General features: G+C 44.2%; 1 protein-coding gene across 1 annotated transcript in view; it reads right to left on the reverse strand.

Moving 5' to 3' along the window:
• Positions 1 to 21,549, reverse strand: part of LOC106592038 (adhesion G protein-coupled receptor B2) — a 468,281-nt gene that overhangs the window by 110,104 nt on the left and 336,628 nt on the right. Inside the window, 1 exon segment of the mRNA XM_045694922.2 lies at positions 6,220 to 6,346. Within this exon segment, the coding sequence (XP_045550878.2) occupies positions 6,220 to 6,346 (127 nt within the window).

A 21,549-nucleotide genomic window follows, 5' to 3' on the forward strand; every position in this document is an offset into this window, starting at 1 on the left:
AGAGCTACCCTCCTATAAGGAGCTACCCTCCTATAGAAACCTATGGAAAGCGTAAACCAGGGCTCTCCAACCCTGTTCCTGGAGAGCTACCCTCCTATAGAAACCTATGGAAAGCGTAGACCAGGGCTCCCCAACCCTGTTCCTGAAGAGCTACCCTCCTATAGAAACCTATGGAAAGCGTAGACCAGGGCTCTCCAACCCTGTTCCTGAAGAGCTACCCTCCTATAGAAACCTATGGAAAGCGTAGACCAGGGCTCTCCAACCCTGTTCCTGGAGAGCTACCCTCCTATAGAAACCTATGGAAAGCATAGACCAGGGCTCCCCAACAATGTTCCTGAAGAGCTACCCTCCTGTAGAAACCTATGGAAAGCGTAGACCAGGGCTCTCCAACCCTGTTCCTGAAGAGCTACCCTCCTATAGAAACCTATGGAAAGCGTAGACCAGGGCTCTCCAACCCTGTTCCTGGAGAGCTACCCTCCTATAGAAACCTATGGAAAGCGTAGACCACGGCTCCCCAACCCTGTTCCTGGAGAGCTACCCTCCTATAGAAACCTATGTAGAGCTACCCTCCTATAGAAACCTATGGAAAGCGTAGACCAGGGCTCTCCAACCCTGTTCCTGGAGAGCTACCCTCCTATAGAAACCTATGTAGAGCTACCCTCCTATAGAAACCTATGGAAAGCGTAGACCAGGGCTCTACAACCCTGTTCCTGGAGAGCTACCCTCCTGTAGAAACCTATGGAAACCGTAGACAGTAAGTTTTACCTGCTCTTCTTCACATAAAGACAGACAAACGCTCACGCACACACACATTCACGGGCGACGCCTTATGATGGACTGATATACTATATTTGTGCCTTGTCCCAGGTCTCCACTCAACTCTCTGTATGTGATTTCTGTGTACTTCTGTCCTCTCTCTCTCTCTCTGCAGTTTTTATTTAATTTTAATTAATTCCACAGGTGTCTATTATTTGCCACTATGGCCTATTTATTGCCTTAATTCCCTTATTTTACCTAATTTGCACTCTCTGTATATAGACTTTTTGTTTTCTTTTTTTTCTACTGTATTATTGACTGTATGTTTTGTTCATTCCATGTGTAACTCTGTGTTGTATGTGTCTAACTGCTATGCTTTATCTTGGCCAGGTTGCAGTTGCAAATGAGAACTTGTTCTCAACTAGCCTACCTGGTTAAATAAAGGTGAAAAAAATATATATATACAAAAATAAAAGAACATGTCAGGAGGCTCAATTAATATATGTCTCTCTCTCTAGCTCTCTCTCTCCCTAACTCTCTCCCTCCCTCTCTAACTCTCTCTCTCTCCCTCCCTCTCTCCCTGGATGCGGGAGACAGAGGGTGTGAGTTGTGATGGCAGCAGAAATGGAGAGAGGGAGAGGGAGAGAGGGAGAAAGGGAGAGAGGGAGAGAGGGAGGGAAAAGTAGGTGGGACTAGAAGAGAAAGAAAAACCCAGGAGAGATGGTTAGGAGAAAGTAATTGGACAGGCTGGCTAGAGAGCAGTTTTTGGGGTCACTGGATATGGGTGTGTTTAGCTGGTTGTTCCGGGTCCTAGCGAGACCATTAGTTGTGGCACACATACACGAGAGGAGAGTGGCTCAATACACTGCTCTGCTCACGTCATGGCCACAGCACAGAATGGGCATACTGCTCTATTTGGAGATATACAGCAGTTACACACTCTAGAGGCTACAGCAAGCACTCAGACACACACACACACACACACACACACACACACACACACACACACACACACACACACACACACACACACACACACACACACACACACACACACACACACACACACACACACACACACACACACACGTAGCTAGGCTCTCATATACTGAACCAATGTATTCAAATGACTCATACACACACCTGGTCATGTTAATATTCCGAATACACAGCTCAACTAACACACCAACCAACACACACAAGCTGTCTTTAAGACACAGCTGAACCCTACTCATCATAGTTCATACTATAAGAAAAGTGTCTCCCAATGTCTCTAATAATTACAGCTGTTTTCTTGCCCAGCCAAGAAGACATACAGCAGTAGTGAACTGAACAAAGTACCCAATCATAAACCATGTTTGAACTAATCAAAGAAGGAAGCATTGCTATAATGCACTTTTTCTTTAAACACCTTAACGTTCTTCAAAATAGAACAGGTTGAGTCTCGAGTCAAATCCAAGTCAAGTTGGGTCACAAGGTTTTCAAGTCAAGTCTCAAGTCAAGTAAAAAAAAAAATCTATACATACAATGACTTGTTCAACTATAAATCTTTGTCTATTTATCGAGGCTACCAGACAGCCCTTTTCATTATTTAGTCTACAACATATTTTGATTATTAAATAATTAATTTTAACAATCAATTCCAAAGGCAAGCTTCATAAGTAAATTATGAATTTCAACCAATTTTGACATACCAAAATAGCTGATCCTATAGCTGTACAGTAAATCAGCAATCTGTTCGCTAGCTCAGTGGTCCTCAAAAGTTTTGAACCGCAACCCCCAAAAATAAACGTTTTAAAGCTTGCGACCCCCACGCATGCACAAGCACACGAGCACACGTATGCATCGCAAATTTAGCCTGTCTCAAAGATGAGAAGAACATGTAATTTTGAAAGAATGTTCAACCCTTTATTTATTTTCTATTTATTATTAATTTGTTTAGTCATTATTATTATAGTAAATTATTATTCTAAGCCTATTTAGAAATCTTAAGCAGTTCTTTAAATAACTTATGCAAAAATGTTTTGTTTCCTTTTGTTGAGACAATTTCTTTGGCTAAATTAAGATCTGTCTGCTTAATTCTGTGCTCCATATTTAGTTAAAGGTTAAACGTAGGCCTGTTGTAAAATAAATATAATTAGGCTATTGCTGTCATTTGTTGGGATGGCTACGGTAGGCAATCACCTTTGATGGTAATAGCTGCAATATAAGCCTGTTTAGCCATTTTCTTTGGCCAAATGAAGTTCCACCTGTAATGTTGTGCTTGTCTCAATATAATAGAATTACTCACACTCAAACCATGAAAAGGAAAAATCCAGAGGGCAAGATGCAAAACTTAATTTATTGCAACAATATAATAACCTGTTCACATTTCCCCTATAACAATGACTTGACTTACTTTTGATATTACCCTAATAAAGTTTAGAAACTTCTGTGAAGGTGTGGTGTTGTATGGATATTATTAAGCATAGCTACTGATTTTGACAGCTGAACTTGAGGTCAGGAAGAATGTTTTAGGCCTACCAGAGTTAGTCCTACCAGAGTTAGTCACCAGGTAGCCTGTGACAAAGATGCATCACTAGCAGATTGCTAAGCTGTATTTTATATGGATAATATTAACGTAGGCAAAACCGGAGAAAAAATGAACCAAGTGCTTTCTGGTCAATAATCTTATGTGCACCCGCTTCGCGCGCCAATGCTGATGACTGGTCATTGGTCAACAGTCAAGACTTGCACATTTTTGGTTCTGAAGCACAGATTTCAATGTTTTTGAAACAATAATTTGGTGCAATGTTGTAGGCCTATGTTAATGACCAGATTGAATAAGCAAAGGTATAAATATAAAATACAAATATGAGGCTATATGAAATCTATTAAAATATGTATATATATAAAATAAAACATAAATCCCACTCAGTTTCACACTCAAAACCTTCCCACAACCTTCTCACAACCATTTTACAACCCCTGATTTGAGAACCGCTGTGCTAGCTCACCCGACCTGTGTTGATGGAAAGTTTGCTGGTCCAATCAGAGGGCCAAGTGTGCGTTTCACTAGCCAATCTCTGGCTGCGTTGAGAGTAATCCATGGAGACTCTGTCTGTGCCACAAAATGAGTGACAAAACGTTACAAAACCTGGCCAGATAATTTCAAGTCATCAGTCTCAAATCAAAGTCGAGTCCCGAGTCTTGAGGGTACAAGTCCAAGTCAAGTCTCAAGTTATTATATTTTCTATCAAGTTGAGTCTCAAGTCATATGACTCCAGTCCACACCTCTGCTGGCAGGATCGTTAGTTGTTTGACTCGTTGAGTGGAGACAAATCTGCCACGCCTGCTCCCGCTCCCCCTCCCTGGAGCTATAGGGCGCCAGGCTGCCCATCATTGTGCACACCTATCACCATCATTACGCGCATCAGGACTCATCTGGACTCCATTACTTTGTTGATTGCCTCTCCTATATCTATCTGTTCCTTTCATCCTTGTGTCAGCAATATTGTCGTTATGTTACCACTGTCCAGATGCTGTCCTTGTTTGTTTTATGTTGGTTATTTATTAAATGTTCACTCCCTGTACTTGCTTCTCGTCTCCCAGCGTCTGTCCTCACACAAATCTATTTAAAACGCTAAGAGTGTGGATCCAAATGAAATTCTAGAAGACTGCTGTACATTTCACGTCTGTAGTTATTGGTACATACATTTGAAGTCGTAAGTTTACATACACATAGGTTAGAGTCATTAAACCTCGTTTTTCAACCACTCCACAAATTTCTTGTTAACAAACTATAGTTTTGGCAAGTCGGTTAGGACATCTACATTGTGCATGACACAAGTCAATTTTTCCAACAATTGTTTACAGACAGATTATTTCACTGTATCACAATTCCAGTGGGTCAGAGGTGTACATACACTAAGTTGACTGTGCCTTTAAACAGCTTGGACAATTCCAGAAAATGATGTCATGGCTTTAGAAGCTTCTGATAGGCTAATTGACATCATTTGAGTCAATTGGAGGTGTACCTGTGGATGTATTTCAAGGCCTACCTTCAAACTCAGTGCCTCTTTGCTTGACATCATAGGACAATCAAAAGAAATCAGCCAAGATCTCAGGAAAACAATTGTAGGCCTCCACAAGTGTGGTTCATCCTTGGGAGCAATTTCCAAACGCCTGAAGGTACCATGTTCATCTGTACAAACAATAGTACGCAAGTATAAACACCATGGGACTACGCAGCCAGCACACCGCTCAGGAAGGAGATGCATTCTGTCTCAAGTACATAAACGTACTTTGGTGCGAAAAGTGCAAATCAATCCCAGAACAACATCAAAGGACCCTGTGAAGATGCTGGAGGAAACAGGTACAAAAGTATATATGTCCACAGTAAAACGAGTCCTATATCGGCAAAACCTGAAAGGCCGCTCAGCCAGGAAGAAGCCACTGCTTCAAAACCACCATACAAAAGTCAGACTACGGTTTGCAACTGCACATGAGGACAAAGATCGTACTTTTTGGAGAAATGTCCTCTGGTCTGATGAAACAAAAATATAACTGTTTGGCCATAATGACCATTGTTATGTTTGGAGGAAAAAGGGGGAGGCTTGCAAGCCGAAGAACACCATCCCAACCGTGAAGCAAGGGTGTGGCAGCATCGTGTTGTGGGGGTGCTTTGCTGCAGGACGGACTGGTGCACTTCACAAAATAGATGGCATCATGAGGTAGGAAAATTATGTGGATATATTGAAGCAACATCTCAAGACATCAGTCAGGAAGTTAAAGCTTGGTCGCAAATGGCTCTTCCAAATGGACAATGATCTCAAGCATATTTCCAAAGTTGTGGCAAAATGGCTTAAGGACAACAAAGTCAAGGTATTGGAGTGGCCATCACAAAGCCCTGACCTCAAGCCTACAGAAAATGTGTGGGCAGAACTGAAAAACCATGTGCGAGCAAGGAGGCCTAAAAATACTAAATGAGTGTATGTAAACTTCTGACCCACTGGGAATGTGATGAAAGAAATAAAAGCTGAAATAAATCATTCTCTCTACTATTAATCTGACATTTAACATTCTTAAAATAAAGTGGTGATCCTAACTGACCTAAGACAGGGAATTTTTACTAAGATTTAATGTCAGGAATTGTGAAAAACAGAGTTTAAATGTATTTGGCTAAGGTGTATGTAAACTTCCGACTTCAACTGTAGCTATATGAAGTATTCTAGTCTATCAAATCTCACAAATATTCGATTTCAGCTGTATCTCATACAGCCACTTGTCTCCTGTCTCAATCTTTAAGGACAACAAGTGAATTTCATCCATTTCCCTAACCGAGTGGACTGTTTAAATTAAAGTAACAACAATCTCTAGCTTGTAAATATCCACAGAACACACCAACACATTAGCTTGTTGGCTCCAGTTAGAGTTACCTCGGTAGCCTCAGTGTTATAGAGCAGAGTTGGAAATGTGACTCACCGGGTCTTTAGCTTGCTGCGCTAGTATGGCGTAGGTGGAGATCCTGCTGCAAAGGCATTTGGTGTGGACAGCGGCAGAAGCGAGCGTTTGGCAGCCTTCTGTGTCCCAGTTCTCAGCGCCAGCTTCCCTGGAGGTGGGGGAAACATGGGACACACACAGTGAGTGAAATGCACACACCAACACACACAAAAAGGTCACAGGAGAGCACACATATGCACTCAAACCAAAAGTCGTAAAGAGAAAAGAGAGGAGAGAGAGAGAGAGTGTACACAAACAATAAGTGTGCGGTTAAAATTGACAAAAAACACACACCTTTCTTTCCACAGGGCCATGGGGTGAGACAGGGATGCAGCTTAAGCCCCACCCTCTTAATCATATATATCAATGAATTGTTAAGGGCACTAGAACAGTCTGCAGCACCCGGCCTCACCCTACTAGAATCTGAAGTCAAATGTCTACTGTTTGCTGATGATCTGGTGATTCTGTCACCAACCAAGGACGGCCTACAGCAGCACCTAGATCTTCTGCACAGATTCTGCCTGACCTGGGATCTGACATAAATCTCAGTAAGATAAAAATAATGGTTTTCCAAAAAAGGTCCAGTCACAAGGACCACAAATACAAATTCCATCTAGACACCATTGCCCTAGAGCACACAAAAAATGATATACTGCTCAAAAAAATAAAGGGAACACTAAACAACACATCCTAGATCTGAATGAAATAAATAATCGTATTAAATACTTTTTTCTTTACATAGTTGAATGTGCTGACAACAAAATCACACAAAAATAATCAATGGAAATCCAATTTATCAACCCATGAAGGTCTGGATTTGGAGTCACACTCAAAATTAAAGTGGAAAACCACACTACAGGCTGATCCAACTTTGATGTAATGTCTTTAAAACAAGTCAAAATGAGGCTCAGTAGTGTGTGTGGCCTCCACGTGCCTGTATGACCTCCCTACAATGCCTAGGCATGCTCCTGATGAGGTGGCGGATGGTCTCCTGAGGGATCTCCTCTCAGACCTGGACTAAAGCATCCGCCAAGTCCTGGACAGTCTGTGGTGCAACGTGGCGTTGGTGGATGGAGCGAGACATGATGTCCCAGATGTGCTCAATTGGATTCAGGTCTGGCGAACGGGCGGGCCAGTCCATAGCATCAATGCCTTCCTCTTGCAGGAACTGCTGACACACTCCAGCCACATGAGGTCTAGCATTGTCTTGCATTAGGAGGAACCCAGGGCCAACCGCACCAGCATATGGTCTCACAAGGGGTCTGAGGATCTCATCTCGGTACCTAATGGCAGTCAGGCTACCTCTGGCGAGCACATGGAGGGCTGTGCGGCCCCTCAAAGAAATGCCACCCCACACCATGACTGACCCACCGCCAAACCGGTCATGCTGGAGGATGTTGCAGGCAGCAGAACGTTCTCCACGGTGTCTCCAGACTCTGTCACATCTGTCACGTGCTCAGTGTGAACCTGCTTTCATCTGTGAAGAGCACAGGGTGCCAGTGGCGAATTTGCCAATCTTGGTGTTCTCTGGCAAATGCCAAACGTCGTGCACGGTGTTGGGCTGTAAGCACAACCCCCACCTGTGGACGTCGGGCCCTCATACCACCCTCATGGAGTCTGTTTCTGACCGTTTGAGCAGACACATGCACATTTGTGGCCTGCTGGAGGTCATTTTGCAGGGCTCTGGCAGTGCTTCTCCTGCTCCTCCTTGCACGAAGGCGGAGGTAGCGGTCCTGCTGCTGGGTTGTTGCCCTCCTACGGCCTCCTCCACGTCTCCTGATGTACTGGCCTGTCTCCTGGTAGCGTCTCCATGCTCTGGACACTACGCTGACAGACACAGCAAACCTTCTTGCCACAGCTCGCATTGCTGTGCCATCCTGGATGAGCTGCACTACCTGAGCCACTTGTGTGGGTTGTAGACTCCGTCTCATGCTACCACTAGAGTGAAAGCACCGCCAGCATTCAAAAGTGACCAAAACATCAGCCGGGAAGCATAGGAACTGAGAAGTGGTCTGTGGTCCCCACCTGCAGAACCACTCCTTTATTGGGGGTGTCTTGCTAATTGCCTATAATTTCCACCTGTTGTCTATTCCATTTGCACAACAGCATGTGAAATTTATTGTCAATCAGTGTTGCTTCCTAAGTGGACAGTTTGATTTCACAGAAGTGTGATTGACTTGGAGTTACATTGTGTTATTTAAGTGTTCCCTTTATTTTTTTGAGCAGTGTACATACAGTACCTCGGCCAAAACATCAGCGCCACAGGTAACTTCCACAAAGCTGTGAACGATCTGAGGGACAAGGCAAGAAGGGCCTTCTATGCCATCAAAAGGAACATAACATTTGACATACCAATTAGGATCTGGCAAATAATACTTGAATCAGCTATAGAACCCATTGCCCTTTAAGGTTGTGAGGTCTGGGGTCCTCTCACCAACTAAGAATTCACAAAATGAGACAAAGACTAAATTGAGACTGTGCATGCAGAATTCTGCAAAAATATCCTCAGTGTACAACGTAAAACACCAAATAATGCATGCAGAGCAGAATTAGGCCAATACCCGCTAATTATTAAAATCCAGAAAAGAGCAGCTAAATTCTACAACCACCTAAAAGGAAGCAATTCCCAAACCTTCCATAATAAAGCCATCACCTACAGAGAGATGAACCTGGAGAAGAGTCCCCTAAGCAAGCTGGTCCTGGGGCTCTGTTCACAAACACAAACACACCCCACAGATCCCCAGGACAACACAATTACACCCAACCAAATCATGTGAAAACAAAACGACAATTACTTGACACATTGGAAAGAATTAACAAAAAAACAGAGCAAACTAGAATGCTATTTGGCCATAAACAGAGAGTACACAGTGGCAGAATGCCTGACCACTGTGACTGACCCAAACTTAAGGAAAGCTTTGACTATGTACAGATTCTGTGAGCATAGCCTTGTTATTGAGAAAGGCCGCCGTAGGCAGACCAGGCTCTCAAAAGAAAACAGGCTGTGTGCACACTGCCCACAAAATGAGGTGGAGACTGAGCTGCACTTCCTTATCTCCTGCCAAATGTATGACCACATTAGAGACATATACATGTATGATCTGTGTGGTAATAGTATTTGTATCTCTGAAATCCATTTGCATTGCTAGTTATAGCCTAATGTTAGCTAGCTATCTAACATTGAACCTAGTTGGTTAGCTTTAGGTACCTGCAGTTTAATACTACAGCAATTCATGCATGGGTTGGGATTATGGGTCTTTGTTTAGCTAGCTAGCTACATGTCTAAACAAAAGACTCCACTTTGCCAGGTGATTACATGACCCATCAAGTTAGAAAGTTGGATCTGGGGGTGACCCATCAAGTTAGTCAGGTGTATCGGGTGATTACAGGTGTGTCTGGGGGTGATTACGGCCATCTATCGTATTTCATGAACATGTGTACATGTCTAGACAATGGTGACCCATCCACTTAGCTAGATGTGGCTGGGGGGGGGGGGGGGGGGGGGTGGTTATAGCATTCATTTCACTAGACCCATCAACTTAGACAACTGTGTCTGCGTAAGATTAATCTAATAATTATAAAATATTTATAAAATATGTTTATCTGGACACCTTTTAATTTATGCAAGTAACCATTTCACTGTACCGTTTACACCTTCTGTATCATGTACATGTGACAAATACACTTTTATTTGATATTGTGTGTGTTTACCAGAGACGTTAATGTGAAGAACAACATGACCTGCACCAAAGTCAGATTAGGATATAGGCCAAGGACTAGATAACATGTATTTTTATCTGACACTACTACTTTCACCACTTTTAGTCTTAATCTATAGTTGTTTACTACATCACCTTACTTGCTCTGTTTAGCACATGGCCTCACAAGTGGATCCTTAAAGAGATGGGTGGGGCTAAGGTGTGACGAAGTTGAATAGGTGTAGACAAAGAAGAGCTCTCCAGTAGGTGTACCAAAACATTCAAGGGACATTTTCTCAAAAGTAAGTTACAATTTCATCAACTTTCAAAGTATAATTACTTTCCCATTGTTCCTCAACTGCAGTGGATGATATACCATTTTGTTGCTCTGAGTCTCTACTTTTATCCAACGTAAAAAACCCAATTTCAAATTTTGCTGCATCAGACCAAATCGTGGTGGTCGGCCACATACAGCTATATATACATATTCGTATGTGGACACCCCTTCAAATTAGTGGATTCGGCTATTTCAGCCACACCCATTTCTGACAGGTGTATAAAATCGAGCACACAGACATGTAATCTCCATATCTCCATAGACAAACAATGGCAGTAGAATGGCCTTACTGAAGAGCTCTTCAACGTGGCACTGCCATAGGATGCCACCTTTCCAACAAGTCAGTTCATACATTTTCTGCCCTGCTAGAGCTGCCCTGGTCAACTGTAAGTGCAGTTATTGTGATATGGAAACGTCTAAGAGCAACAACGGCTCTGAAGCGAAGTGGTAGTCAAGTCAAGCTCACAGAACTGGAAGGCGTAGTGCTGAAGCGCGTAGTGCGTAAAAATTGTCTGTCCTCACTTGAAACACTCACTACCAAGTTCCAAACTGCCTCTGGAAATGTCAGCACAAGAACTGTTCATCGAGAGCTTCATGAAATGGGTTTCCATGGCCGAACAGCCGCACACAAGCCTAAGATCACCATGCGCAATGCCAAGCGGCGGCTGGAGTGGTGTAAAGCTTGCCGTCATTGGACTCTGGAGCAGTGAAAATGTGTTCTCTGGAGTGATTAATCACGCTTCACCACCTGGCAGTCCGACAAATGAATCAGGGTTTGGCGGATGCCAGGAGAACGCTACCTGCCCAGATGCATAGTGCCAACTGTAAAGTTTGGTGGAGGAGGAATAATGGTCTGGGGCTGTTTTTCATGGTTCAGGCTAGGCCCCTTAGGTCCAGTCAAGAACATTTGTGCTTATTATGTCTGTCCTCCAAATAGTTTTAAATTGTATAAATATGGAGTAAATGAGCTTCCACTCCCCCATTCTTGAAATCTTCTCTCTGTCTCTCTCTTGTCCTGTTGGGCAATGTTGTGCCTCTCCTCTCTCTCCTGTTGAATTAGATAGTGGTCTGCCTCGTTCTCTGTGGGTAATGTGTTTTAAATGCTCTAATGAAAAGTGTGATGTTAAGGTCGATCAATGGGAACATTCAGAGTCTCTAATTGAACTAATGACCAGCCTTACAGACATTGACAGACATTATTAAACTGCCCCATTGGAAACACCGTTTTTGCTCTCCTGCTTCTGACTTCTCTGCCGCCAGTATGCACCCCTTACAACTACAAATGTCTGTTGCACCAGTTTTACTATTTATAACGGTGATACAAGTCTTCAAAGAGCTGTTAGAAAGTGACACTAACTGTACTAATGACCAGTCTGACTCACAGCTATCGACACTAAACTATGCTCTGCCCTGTCTCTGGCACGTCAACTAATGCCAGACTGTGGCGCCAGTTATAACAGAGTTGTTATGAGACTTCAAAGAGCTTCTTTAGAGCAACATGTATGCTTAGCCCTGACACTTACTGAACTAACTGTCAGCCCCCTCAGGACTTGGCGTTAATTAAGTACAGCTGAAACAGAATTTACTGCCTCTGTTATAACACAGCTGAGATGTAATCAACATTAAACCAGTTGATAGTGCCGCCACCGAACACCGATAGAGACACAGAAGGCAAACAGGAAGCCATGTTCTTGTTCAAAAGGCGTAATTACTAATGAAAGAGTTTTTTCCAGACAAACTTCTATTGTCCCCCATGAACCCTGCGATTCAGAATACCCTTCACAGTTCCAGTTTGGATCTCAGTTGGAAAGAGAGGTAGAGACACATTTTTAAGAAACCACCTTCCTTCAAAATGATCTTTCATAGCTGTACTAGGCCAAACGCCTGCTGTGGAAGGGCCAAAGATTTGGAAGACCAAAAGCTTTGAGGGCATGGTCGGGGGCAAAAGGATATCAGTCTGCAGCCTGGTAAGGGACATACAGTCACTACGCTGTAAACACTGGCATGGCACCTGCTAGAGATTATAATCTGGGCGCTGGCATATAACACTTACATTACACTGATTTCAACAGACAGACAGACAGACAGACGCACACACACACACACACACACACACACACACACACACACACACACACACACACACACACACACACACACACACACACACACACACACACACACACACACACACACACACACACACACACACACACACACACACACAAGCCCAGCTGGTTGACATATTATCAGTGATTATCTGTAACTGTCTGCTGAACTGTGGATAGGCAATGTGTGTGTCTGTCTATTGCACAAAAGTATATGTTAGAGAGCCATCATTTGGAGTATGTCATAGCTACATGTCATAGCTACATGTCATAGCTACATGTCATAGCTACATGTCATATCTACATGTCATAGCTACATGTCATAGCTACATGTCATAGCTACATGTCATAGCTACATGTATTAGCTACGTGTTATATCTACATGTCATATCTACATGTCATAGCTACATGTCATAGCTACATGTCATAGCTACATGTCATAGCTACATGTCATATCTACATGTCATAGCTACATGTCAAAGCTACATGTCATAGCTACATGTCATAGCTACATGTCAAAACTACATGTCAAATCTACATGTCATAGCTACATGTCATAGCTACATGTCACAGCTACATGTTATAGGTACGCATGGGAAGCTATTCAGTAAAATAGCAAAAAACGACTGTCTAGAGTCTAGGGCATGAGCACGTTCACTCATTGACACACAATCTCAGACATACACACGTGCACACAGACCTTCGCAACAGTCTCACATGCTCACCACACCGCTCGCGTCGCGTTTGCAAGTGTTGCAAAATAAATGTCCACATATGGGGCGGCAGCGTAGCCTAGTGCTTAGAGCGTTGCACTAGTAACTGAAAGGTTCCAAGTTCAAATCCCTGAGCTGACAAGTTACAAATCTGTGGTTCTGCCCCTGAACAAGGCTGTTAACCCACTGTTCCTAGGCTGTCATTGAAAATAAGAATTTGTTTTTAACTGACTTGCCTAGTTAAATAAAGGTAAAACAATTTAAATAAAATACATGTTATTCAATCATTGCACCCACACTGCTTGAGTGCGTTAGCAAGTGTCTGCGTAGCTGGGCGCTAAAATAGAACTTGGCTCTATTTGTGATGTTCAATGCGCTGCAATTCCGGCCTCTCCCAACTCCTCATAGGTTTTTCAGGGCATATACACACATGCCATCTCCTCGTTGGTGTTTTGGAGCATATACCCACATAGGTGATTGAAAGATGAACTTAGGCCCACACTCAGAAAGGTTGTAGTAATGATGGTTGCCAACCACCATATGAAGTCCAAAGAAGAAAAAGAAGCCTGAAGGAAGGAGGAGAGATCACTATAAACTAACTAGAAACAAACTAACTACCCTTTTATCTGTGGATTCATTGTCGGAGTAGAGGACGTTGTGCATTTCAGGTAAAATAACAACCCAATGTTTATATCCCAGGACAAATTACCTAGCAACAGCAAGCTAGCTAGCTATTGGCATAAATGTTTAATGTTTTTACCTGTCCCCAAATTAATATAATTGATTCAGAGTTTGTTTTGATATTTCAACCTGCGTGTTCTGATAGTGTCTGGTGTGGGTGAACGCGCGCGTGTGGTTTGGTCAGCATGTCAGGCATACACACATATAGACACACCTTCACAACTATCTCTGACATACACACGTACTGTACACACTCAGACATTCACCTTCACACTCATATCCTTCCACATGACCCAGTTGTTAAATAATGTGTCTAAGCAGTGACACTACAAACACTGAAGACATCTTTAATGATGATGACACTGCTAACGGATAGCAGCATGCACTCAGTGTGTGTGTTTGTGTGTGTGTGTGTGTCAGAGAGAAAGAGAGTACTCATTTTCATATACAAGAGTGCACATACGTGTGTGTGCGCAAGGGTGTGTGTGTGTGTGTGTGTGTGTGTGTGTGTGTGTGTGTGTGTGTGTGTGTGTGTGTGTGTGTGTGTGTGTGTGTGTGTGTGTGTGTGTGTGTGTGTGTGTGTGTGTGTGTGCAATCATGTGTGTGTGTTTGTGTGCAAGTGCACCTGTGTGCCTTTGAACAGATCCAAAAACCACAATTATGCCCAGCAGCGCTCTGAGAGTTAACAGTCTAACAGGAACACTAGTCAACCTGTGGAGTGGAGAGTATTTACATTTTTTATTGAACCTTTATTTAACTAGGCAAGTCAGTTAAGAACAAACTCTTATTTACAATGACTGCCTACACCGGCAAAACCCAGACGACGCTGAGCCAATTGTGCGCAGCCCTATGGGACTCCCAATCTCACCGGTTGTGATACAGCCTGCATTCAAACCAGGGTATCTGTAGTGACAGCTCTAGCACTGAGATACAGTGCCTTAGACCGCTGTGCCACTCGGGAGCCCCGAGTATCATTAATCCAGGTGTAAACTTCCATGAAGAACAGACCTAGGACCAGTTAACCTTTCCAAAATCCTTCCAAATTCAATTTTGTAACTGGTACCGGTTACCTTCAGATGCTACCTTCAGACGAGTGCTGTGACACTTGTGGGGGTCATAAAGCAACTCACCTGTCCATCTCCTCAGTTGAATTCCATGCTGTCACTGTCACTTGTCCACTCCAGCTTAACATTGTTGTCATCTATCGCCCACAAGGTGCCCTTAGAGAGTTCCGAAATGATCTTGACACCTTGATAAGCTAATTTCCTGACGACGGCTCAACGCTCTTCATACTTGGCAACTTCAACCTCCCGACTTCTGCCTTCGATTCATGTCTTTCCAACTCTCTCTTTTCAATCCTTGCCTCTTTTGACCTCACCCTTTCCCAGTCCCCTCCCACTCACAAGGCAGGCAATACACTTGACCTCGTCTTTACTAGAGGCTGTTTGCTTACTAATTTCAATGCAACCCCCTCCAGGTCTCTGTTCTCTTACTAATCTCAATGCAACCCCCTCCAGGTCTCTGTTCTCTTACTAATCTCAATGCAACCCCCTCCAGGTCTCTGTTCTCTTACTAATCTCACTGCAACCCCCTCCAGGTCTCTGTTCTTTTACTAATCTCAATGCAACCCCCTCCAGGTCTCTGTTCTCTTACTAATCTCACTGCAACCCCCTCCAGGTCTCTGTTCTCTTACTAATCTCACTGCAACCCCCTCCAGGTCTCTGTTCTCTTACTAATCTCAATGCAACCCCTCCAGGTCTCTGTTCTCTTACTAATCTCACTGCAACCCCCTCCAGGTCTCTGTTCTCTTACTAATCTCAATGCAACCCCCTCCAGGTCTCTGTTCTCTTACTAATCTCAATGCAACCCCCTCCAGGTCTCTGTTCTCTTACTAATCTCAATGCAACCCCCTCCAGGTCTCTGTTCTCTTACTAATCTCACTGCAACCCCCTCCAGGTCTCTGTTCTCTTACTAATCTCACTGCAACCCCCTCCAGGTCTCTGTTCTTTTACTAATCTCACTGCAACCCCCTCCAGGTCTCTGTTCTCTTACTAATCTCACTGCAACCCCCCCTCCAGGTCTCTGTTCTCTTACTAATCTCACTGCAACCCCCTCCAGGTCTCTGTTCTCTTACTAATCTCACTGCAACCCCCTCCAGGTCTCTGTTCTCTTACTAATCTCACTGCAACCCCCTCCAGGTCTCTGTTCTCTTACTAATCTCACTGCAACCCCCTCCAGGTCTCTGTTCTCTTACTAATCTCAATGCAACCCCCTCCAGGTCTCTGTTCTCTTACTAATCTCACTGCAACCCCCTCCAGGTCTCTGTTCTCTTACTAATCTCAATGCAACCCCCTCCAGGTCTCTGTTCTCTTACTAATCTCACTGCAACCCCCTCCAGGTCTCTGTTCTCTTACTAATCTCACTGCAACCCCCTCCAGGTCTCTGTTCTCTTACTAATCTCAATGCAACCCCCTCCAGGTCTCTGTTCTCTTACTAATCTCAATGCAACCCCCTCCAGGTCTCTGTTCTCTTACTAATCTCACTGCAACCCCCTCCAGGTCTCTGTTGTCTTACTAATCTCACTGCAACCCCCTCCAGGTCTCTGTTCTCTTACTAATCTCAATGCAACCCCCTCCAGGTCTCTGTTCTCTTACTAATCTCACTGCAACCCCCTCCAGGTCTCTGTTCTCTTACTAATCTCAATGCAACCCCCTCCAGGTCTCTGATCACTACTTTGATTTCTTTTCTGTCTCCCTCTCCTCCAACCCTAGACACTCAGCCCCTACCCAGATGGTCATGCGCCATCTCAATCTTCACTCTCTCTCTCACTACTCTCTCCTCTTCTATCCTATCATCTCTCCCTTCTGCTAAATCCTTCTCCCTTCTGTCTTCTGATTCTGCCTCTTCAACCTTACTCTCCTTCCTTTCCGCATTCTATGACTCGCACTGTCCCCCTTTCCTCCCGGCCAGCCCGGCCCTCCCCACTTGATCCTTGGCTGAGTGACTCATTGCGAGCATCTGTGGGCAGCTGAACGAAAATTAAGGAAAACTAAACTTCTGGAGGACCTATCATCTTTCCACTCCCTCCTTTCTACCTTCTCTTCCTCCGTATCCGCTGCTAAAGCCACATTCTAGCACTCAGAATTTCAAGCTTCTGCCTCTAACCCTAGGAAACTCTTTTCCACCTTCTCCTCCCTCCTTAATTCTTCTGCTGTGTTCCAGTCGAATCAGAGTGATTTCTCTCTGAAAAATGTAGTTCATTTAATCTGATTGTCATAAGGTTCCATGACTTTGTCCAAACAGGGCATCTAAACACACAAAATACATTTTGATGATTTTCATTACATTTTGGGTGTTTCAATTAACTTTTGTACACCTGTGGTGTTCCTGGCCAAAAATGACCGGTCATTACAAATTAATGGGTGAGACTACAATTAGTGTATAAAATTGAGTTCAGGCACATGCCCATTCATCAGATGGACACACTTCCTCTCCCAGATTCCCACATGCATGTGTGTTTGAGCACACACACACCTCACTTGCCTTCTTGGCTTCCATGGCAACCGCCATGGGAACCTTTCCCCAATACAATCTGTCCCCCACGGGAACCACACCTGTTGGCATTCTCACTAACAATCGCAACATTGTTTCAATAATATATAGAACTTTTCTCGCAGCTCTGGTATATAAGCTTTTTTGAGGCCTTGCTCACAATTCATTCTGTGGCAGCACAATGACCAAACAATATACTGTATGTGAGGCTTTTGATCATATCTTTGATCATGACACTGGTGAGGAGGAGAGTCCTTGTTATACTTTGACACAAAGCAGTCTGTGATAAGTAGCACAATATGTTTCATCTGAGTATTTGTTACAGTCAAAATAATCCATACATTATGCTTTTTTTTACTCAAAAACAAGTTGTATGAGCTCAGGTCAATGAGGCTGTCATGACGTGACACTTTCTGGGAATAGATCGTGGCACTCTCTCTCTCTCTCTCTCTCTCTCTCTCTCTCTCTCTCTCTCTCTCCTACACCCAGGTTCTGTTATCTCAGGTCGTAAATTCCTGGAGGAGACTCTCTCCCGCTAGACATGCAGAAAGAGACACTGAGAGAACAAAGGATTTCACATGGCAAACTCCTAAATTCCCAAAATGGGGATTTGATACAAAAGGTCCACTTGTGGGAAGGTGGGAATGGTTCATGGACATTTAAGGGACGGATATGAGGAGTGTGTTTCATTTGGTGACCTCAGAGAGGACAGGAAACACACATAACTAGATCTCTGAATATGTACATTTCTCAATTATGGGGTTTGCATCCAATTCTTGAATAAAATTAATGAGTAAAGATGAAACTATTTGTGAAATGATGTAAGGTGATGTTAAACCTTTAACCTGTTAGGGCTAGGGGACAGTATTGACACGGCCGGATAAAAAACGTAAGGGAGCAGGACAATGAAAGAGATAATAAAGGTTAGAAGGATAGAGGGAGGTTAACACCCTTATAGTGCATTTCAATAGAAATATCTAAATATAGAGAAATAAAGTGAGACGTTCCAAGAAAGAGTAAGGCGACAATAGGAATACGATAATAGGATAATAGGATACAGGATAAACAATATAGGGTCAGGATGGCAGAGAGGTTATGAAGGAGCGGAGAGAGAGAGGAATTGGGGAAGGAGTGGAGTGAGAGAGGAATTGGGGAAGGAGTGGAGTGATGTGCATCTAGAGTTGAGAGGGGGAGAATAAAGAGAGAGGTAGAGATAACTCAAAGATACAGTAACTAGATCAACGTAAAAATTATTTGATGTATGTTACTGTTTTATCCTTATACGGGGCACCATTAGGAGAAGAAAACTTCGTATGGGTTTGGGACAGAAGGAGGGGATGTGGTGTGCTCTGTATGTCTACCCTGTCTTACTGGGGGATATTTTGGGGGATGTGACTTAGCATGGCGTTAAGTCACTGGAACAAATCTTCAGATGACACAAATCGACTCGCGTCACCTTGCATTCAGCACGCCACACTAGCTCCCTAAACGCAGGGAAAGCATGCGCACAAACACACACACACACTCACACACAACATGGAACACACTTTCGACATGTGGCGTCTCCAAAACATGCATGCTTGCATGTGTGTGTGATTCTGAGTGTGTGTGAACATGTACAGCATGTGCTTATGTCTGACCTTTATATGTCTGGAACACAGCTTTACGGGACCAATTCAGACCACAACATGGAACAATCACTCTCATTCCCATAGCTCAGTCCATGAGCAGCTTTCGATGTCTGGCAAAATGCTGACACTTCCATAACCTCATTGTCACGACTTCTGCTGAAGTCGATGCCCCTCCTTGTTCGGGTGGTGCTCGGCGATCGACGTCACCGGTCTTCTAGCCACCATTGATCAGTTTTTCATTTTCCATTGGTTTTGTCTGGTCTCCTTACACACCTGTTTCTTTTCCTAGTAATTACATGTTGTGTATTTAACCCTCTGTTTCCCCTCATATCCTTGTCGGTGATTGTTTGTTATGTACGTGTTGTTTATGTATCGGTGTGCGAAGGGTTATTGTTTACCCAGATTCTTTTTTACGTTGGTTTTGGAGTTTGTTTTTTAAAATAAATACTCCAATTTTTAACCACTTTGATTTCTCCTGCGCCTGACTTCCCTGCCACCTACATACACGGATTATGACAGAATCACCAACCCTTTTTTTTAAGTCAGCAGGAGAAGATATCCCGGACAGGGAGGTGGAGGAGCGCATCCAGGAGAATGCGGAGAGACTACTACATCTATGTGCTGCCATGGATCGCGCTGATCAGATGATGGACCGCTTGGAGAGACGGGAGATTCAGTCAGCGCCTCCACCAGCCCAACCGGGGTCGATCCAAAACGCCCCTTGTCAACCTGAACCGGGTGGTATCCGTCTAGCCATGCCTCGGGGTTACGACGGAAGTGCTGCCAACTGCTGGGGTTTCCTGCTCCAATTACAACTTTATCTGGCCACGGTCCACCCAGTTCCATCAGACCATGAGAAGATTTTCGCCCTCGTCTCGTGCCTCACCGGGAGAGCCCTGGAATGGGCCAGCGCTATGGTTGAAGGAGGAGATGCGGCGTTGGACCATTATGAGGAGTTCATCCGCCGTTTCCGGGCAGTCTTCGACCCACCCGAGGGCAGAGCGGCGGGTGAGCGCCTCTACCATCTGAGGCAGGAGACGAGGAGCGTCCAGGATTTTGCATTGGAGTTCAGGACCCTGGCAGCCGGTGCAGGATGGAATCACGGGGCCCTGATCGATCATTATCGCTGCAGTCTGTGGGAGGATGTCCGTCGGGAGCTGGCCTGTAGAGACACCACCCTCACCTTCGACCAGCTGGTGGATCTGTCCATCCGGCTGGACAACCTGCTGGCTGCTCGCGGACGTCCGCGGAGGTCTGGTGGTTCCATCCTCCCGCACCCCCTCTCCTATAACCATGAAGCCAGGAGAGAGGGTGCACAGGGAGACCGGAGGGAGTTCCCGCCTCTGCACCATCGGTGACCGCAGAGGACACACTGCTGGTCGGTGCCGTGTAGGTTCTTCTGGGAATCGAGGTAACAGGCAGAGCGCTCTGGCGCCACCCCAGGTGAGTAGGCACCATTCTCATCCAGAGCCCTCTGTTGCCCATATATTTGTGTCTGTCATTTTTCCAAATTTTTCCCCTCATTCCCAGCATAAGGCACTAGTAGATTCAGGCGCGGCTGGGAACTTTATTGATCAAACGTTGGCTCATAGTTTAGGGATCCCTATTGTAGCGGTGAAAGTGCCTTTTCCCATTCACACCTTAGATAGTCGACCATTAGGGTCAGGGTTGATTAGGGAGGCCACAGCTCCTTTGACTATGGTGACGCAGGGGGGTCACAAGGAGAAAATTAGTCTTTTCATTATTGACACTTGCGTATCCAATGGTGCTGGGTCTGCCCTGGTTAACCTGTTATGGCTAGGGGGCAGTATTTTCACAGCCGGATAAAAAAACGTACCCGATTTAATCTGATTATTACTCCTGCCCAGAAACTAGAATATGCATATAATTATTAGCTTTGGATAGAAAACACTCCAAAGTTTCTAAAACTGTTTGAATGGTGTCTGTGAGTATAACAGAACTCATTTGGCAGGCCAAAACCTGAGAAGATTCCATGCAGGAAGTGCCATGTCTGACAATTTCTTGGCCTTCTTGATTATCTCTATCCATTACAGGGGATCTCTGCTGTTACGTGACACTTCCTACGGCTCCCATGGGCTCTCAGAAGGCGGCAAAAAGCTGAATCGTGGCTTTGCAGGCTCTGGCTGAAAAAAAGTAGCGCGTTTGGATAGTGGCTGGTCACAGTACTGTGAGACTCAGGCTCGTGCCCGAGTCGACCCCATGCTTTATTTTCTTTCGTCTTTTTACCTAAACGCAGATTCCCGGTCGGAATATTATAGCTTTTTTACGAGAGAAATGGCATAAAAATTGATTTTAAACAGCGGTTGACATGCTTCGAAGTACGGTAATGGAATATTTAGAAATCTTTTGTCACGAAATGCGCCATGCTCGTGACCCTTATTTACACTTCGGATAGTGTCTTGAACGCACGAACAAAACTATTTGGATATAACAATGGATTATTTTGAACCAAACCAACATTTGTTAATGAAGTAGCAGTCCTGAACAAAACATGCATGTATTGTATAACATAATGTCCTAGGGTTGTCATCTGATGAAGATCATCAAAGTTTAGTGCTGCATTTAGCTGTG

The sequence above is a fragment of the Salmo salar genome, chromosome 14 (genome assembly GCF_965601325.2).
Source record: "Salmo salar chromosome 14, fSalSal1, whole genome shotgun sequence".
NCBI lineage: Eukaryota > Metazoa > Chordata > Actinopteri > Salmoniformes > Salmonidae > Salmo > Salmo salar.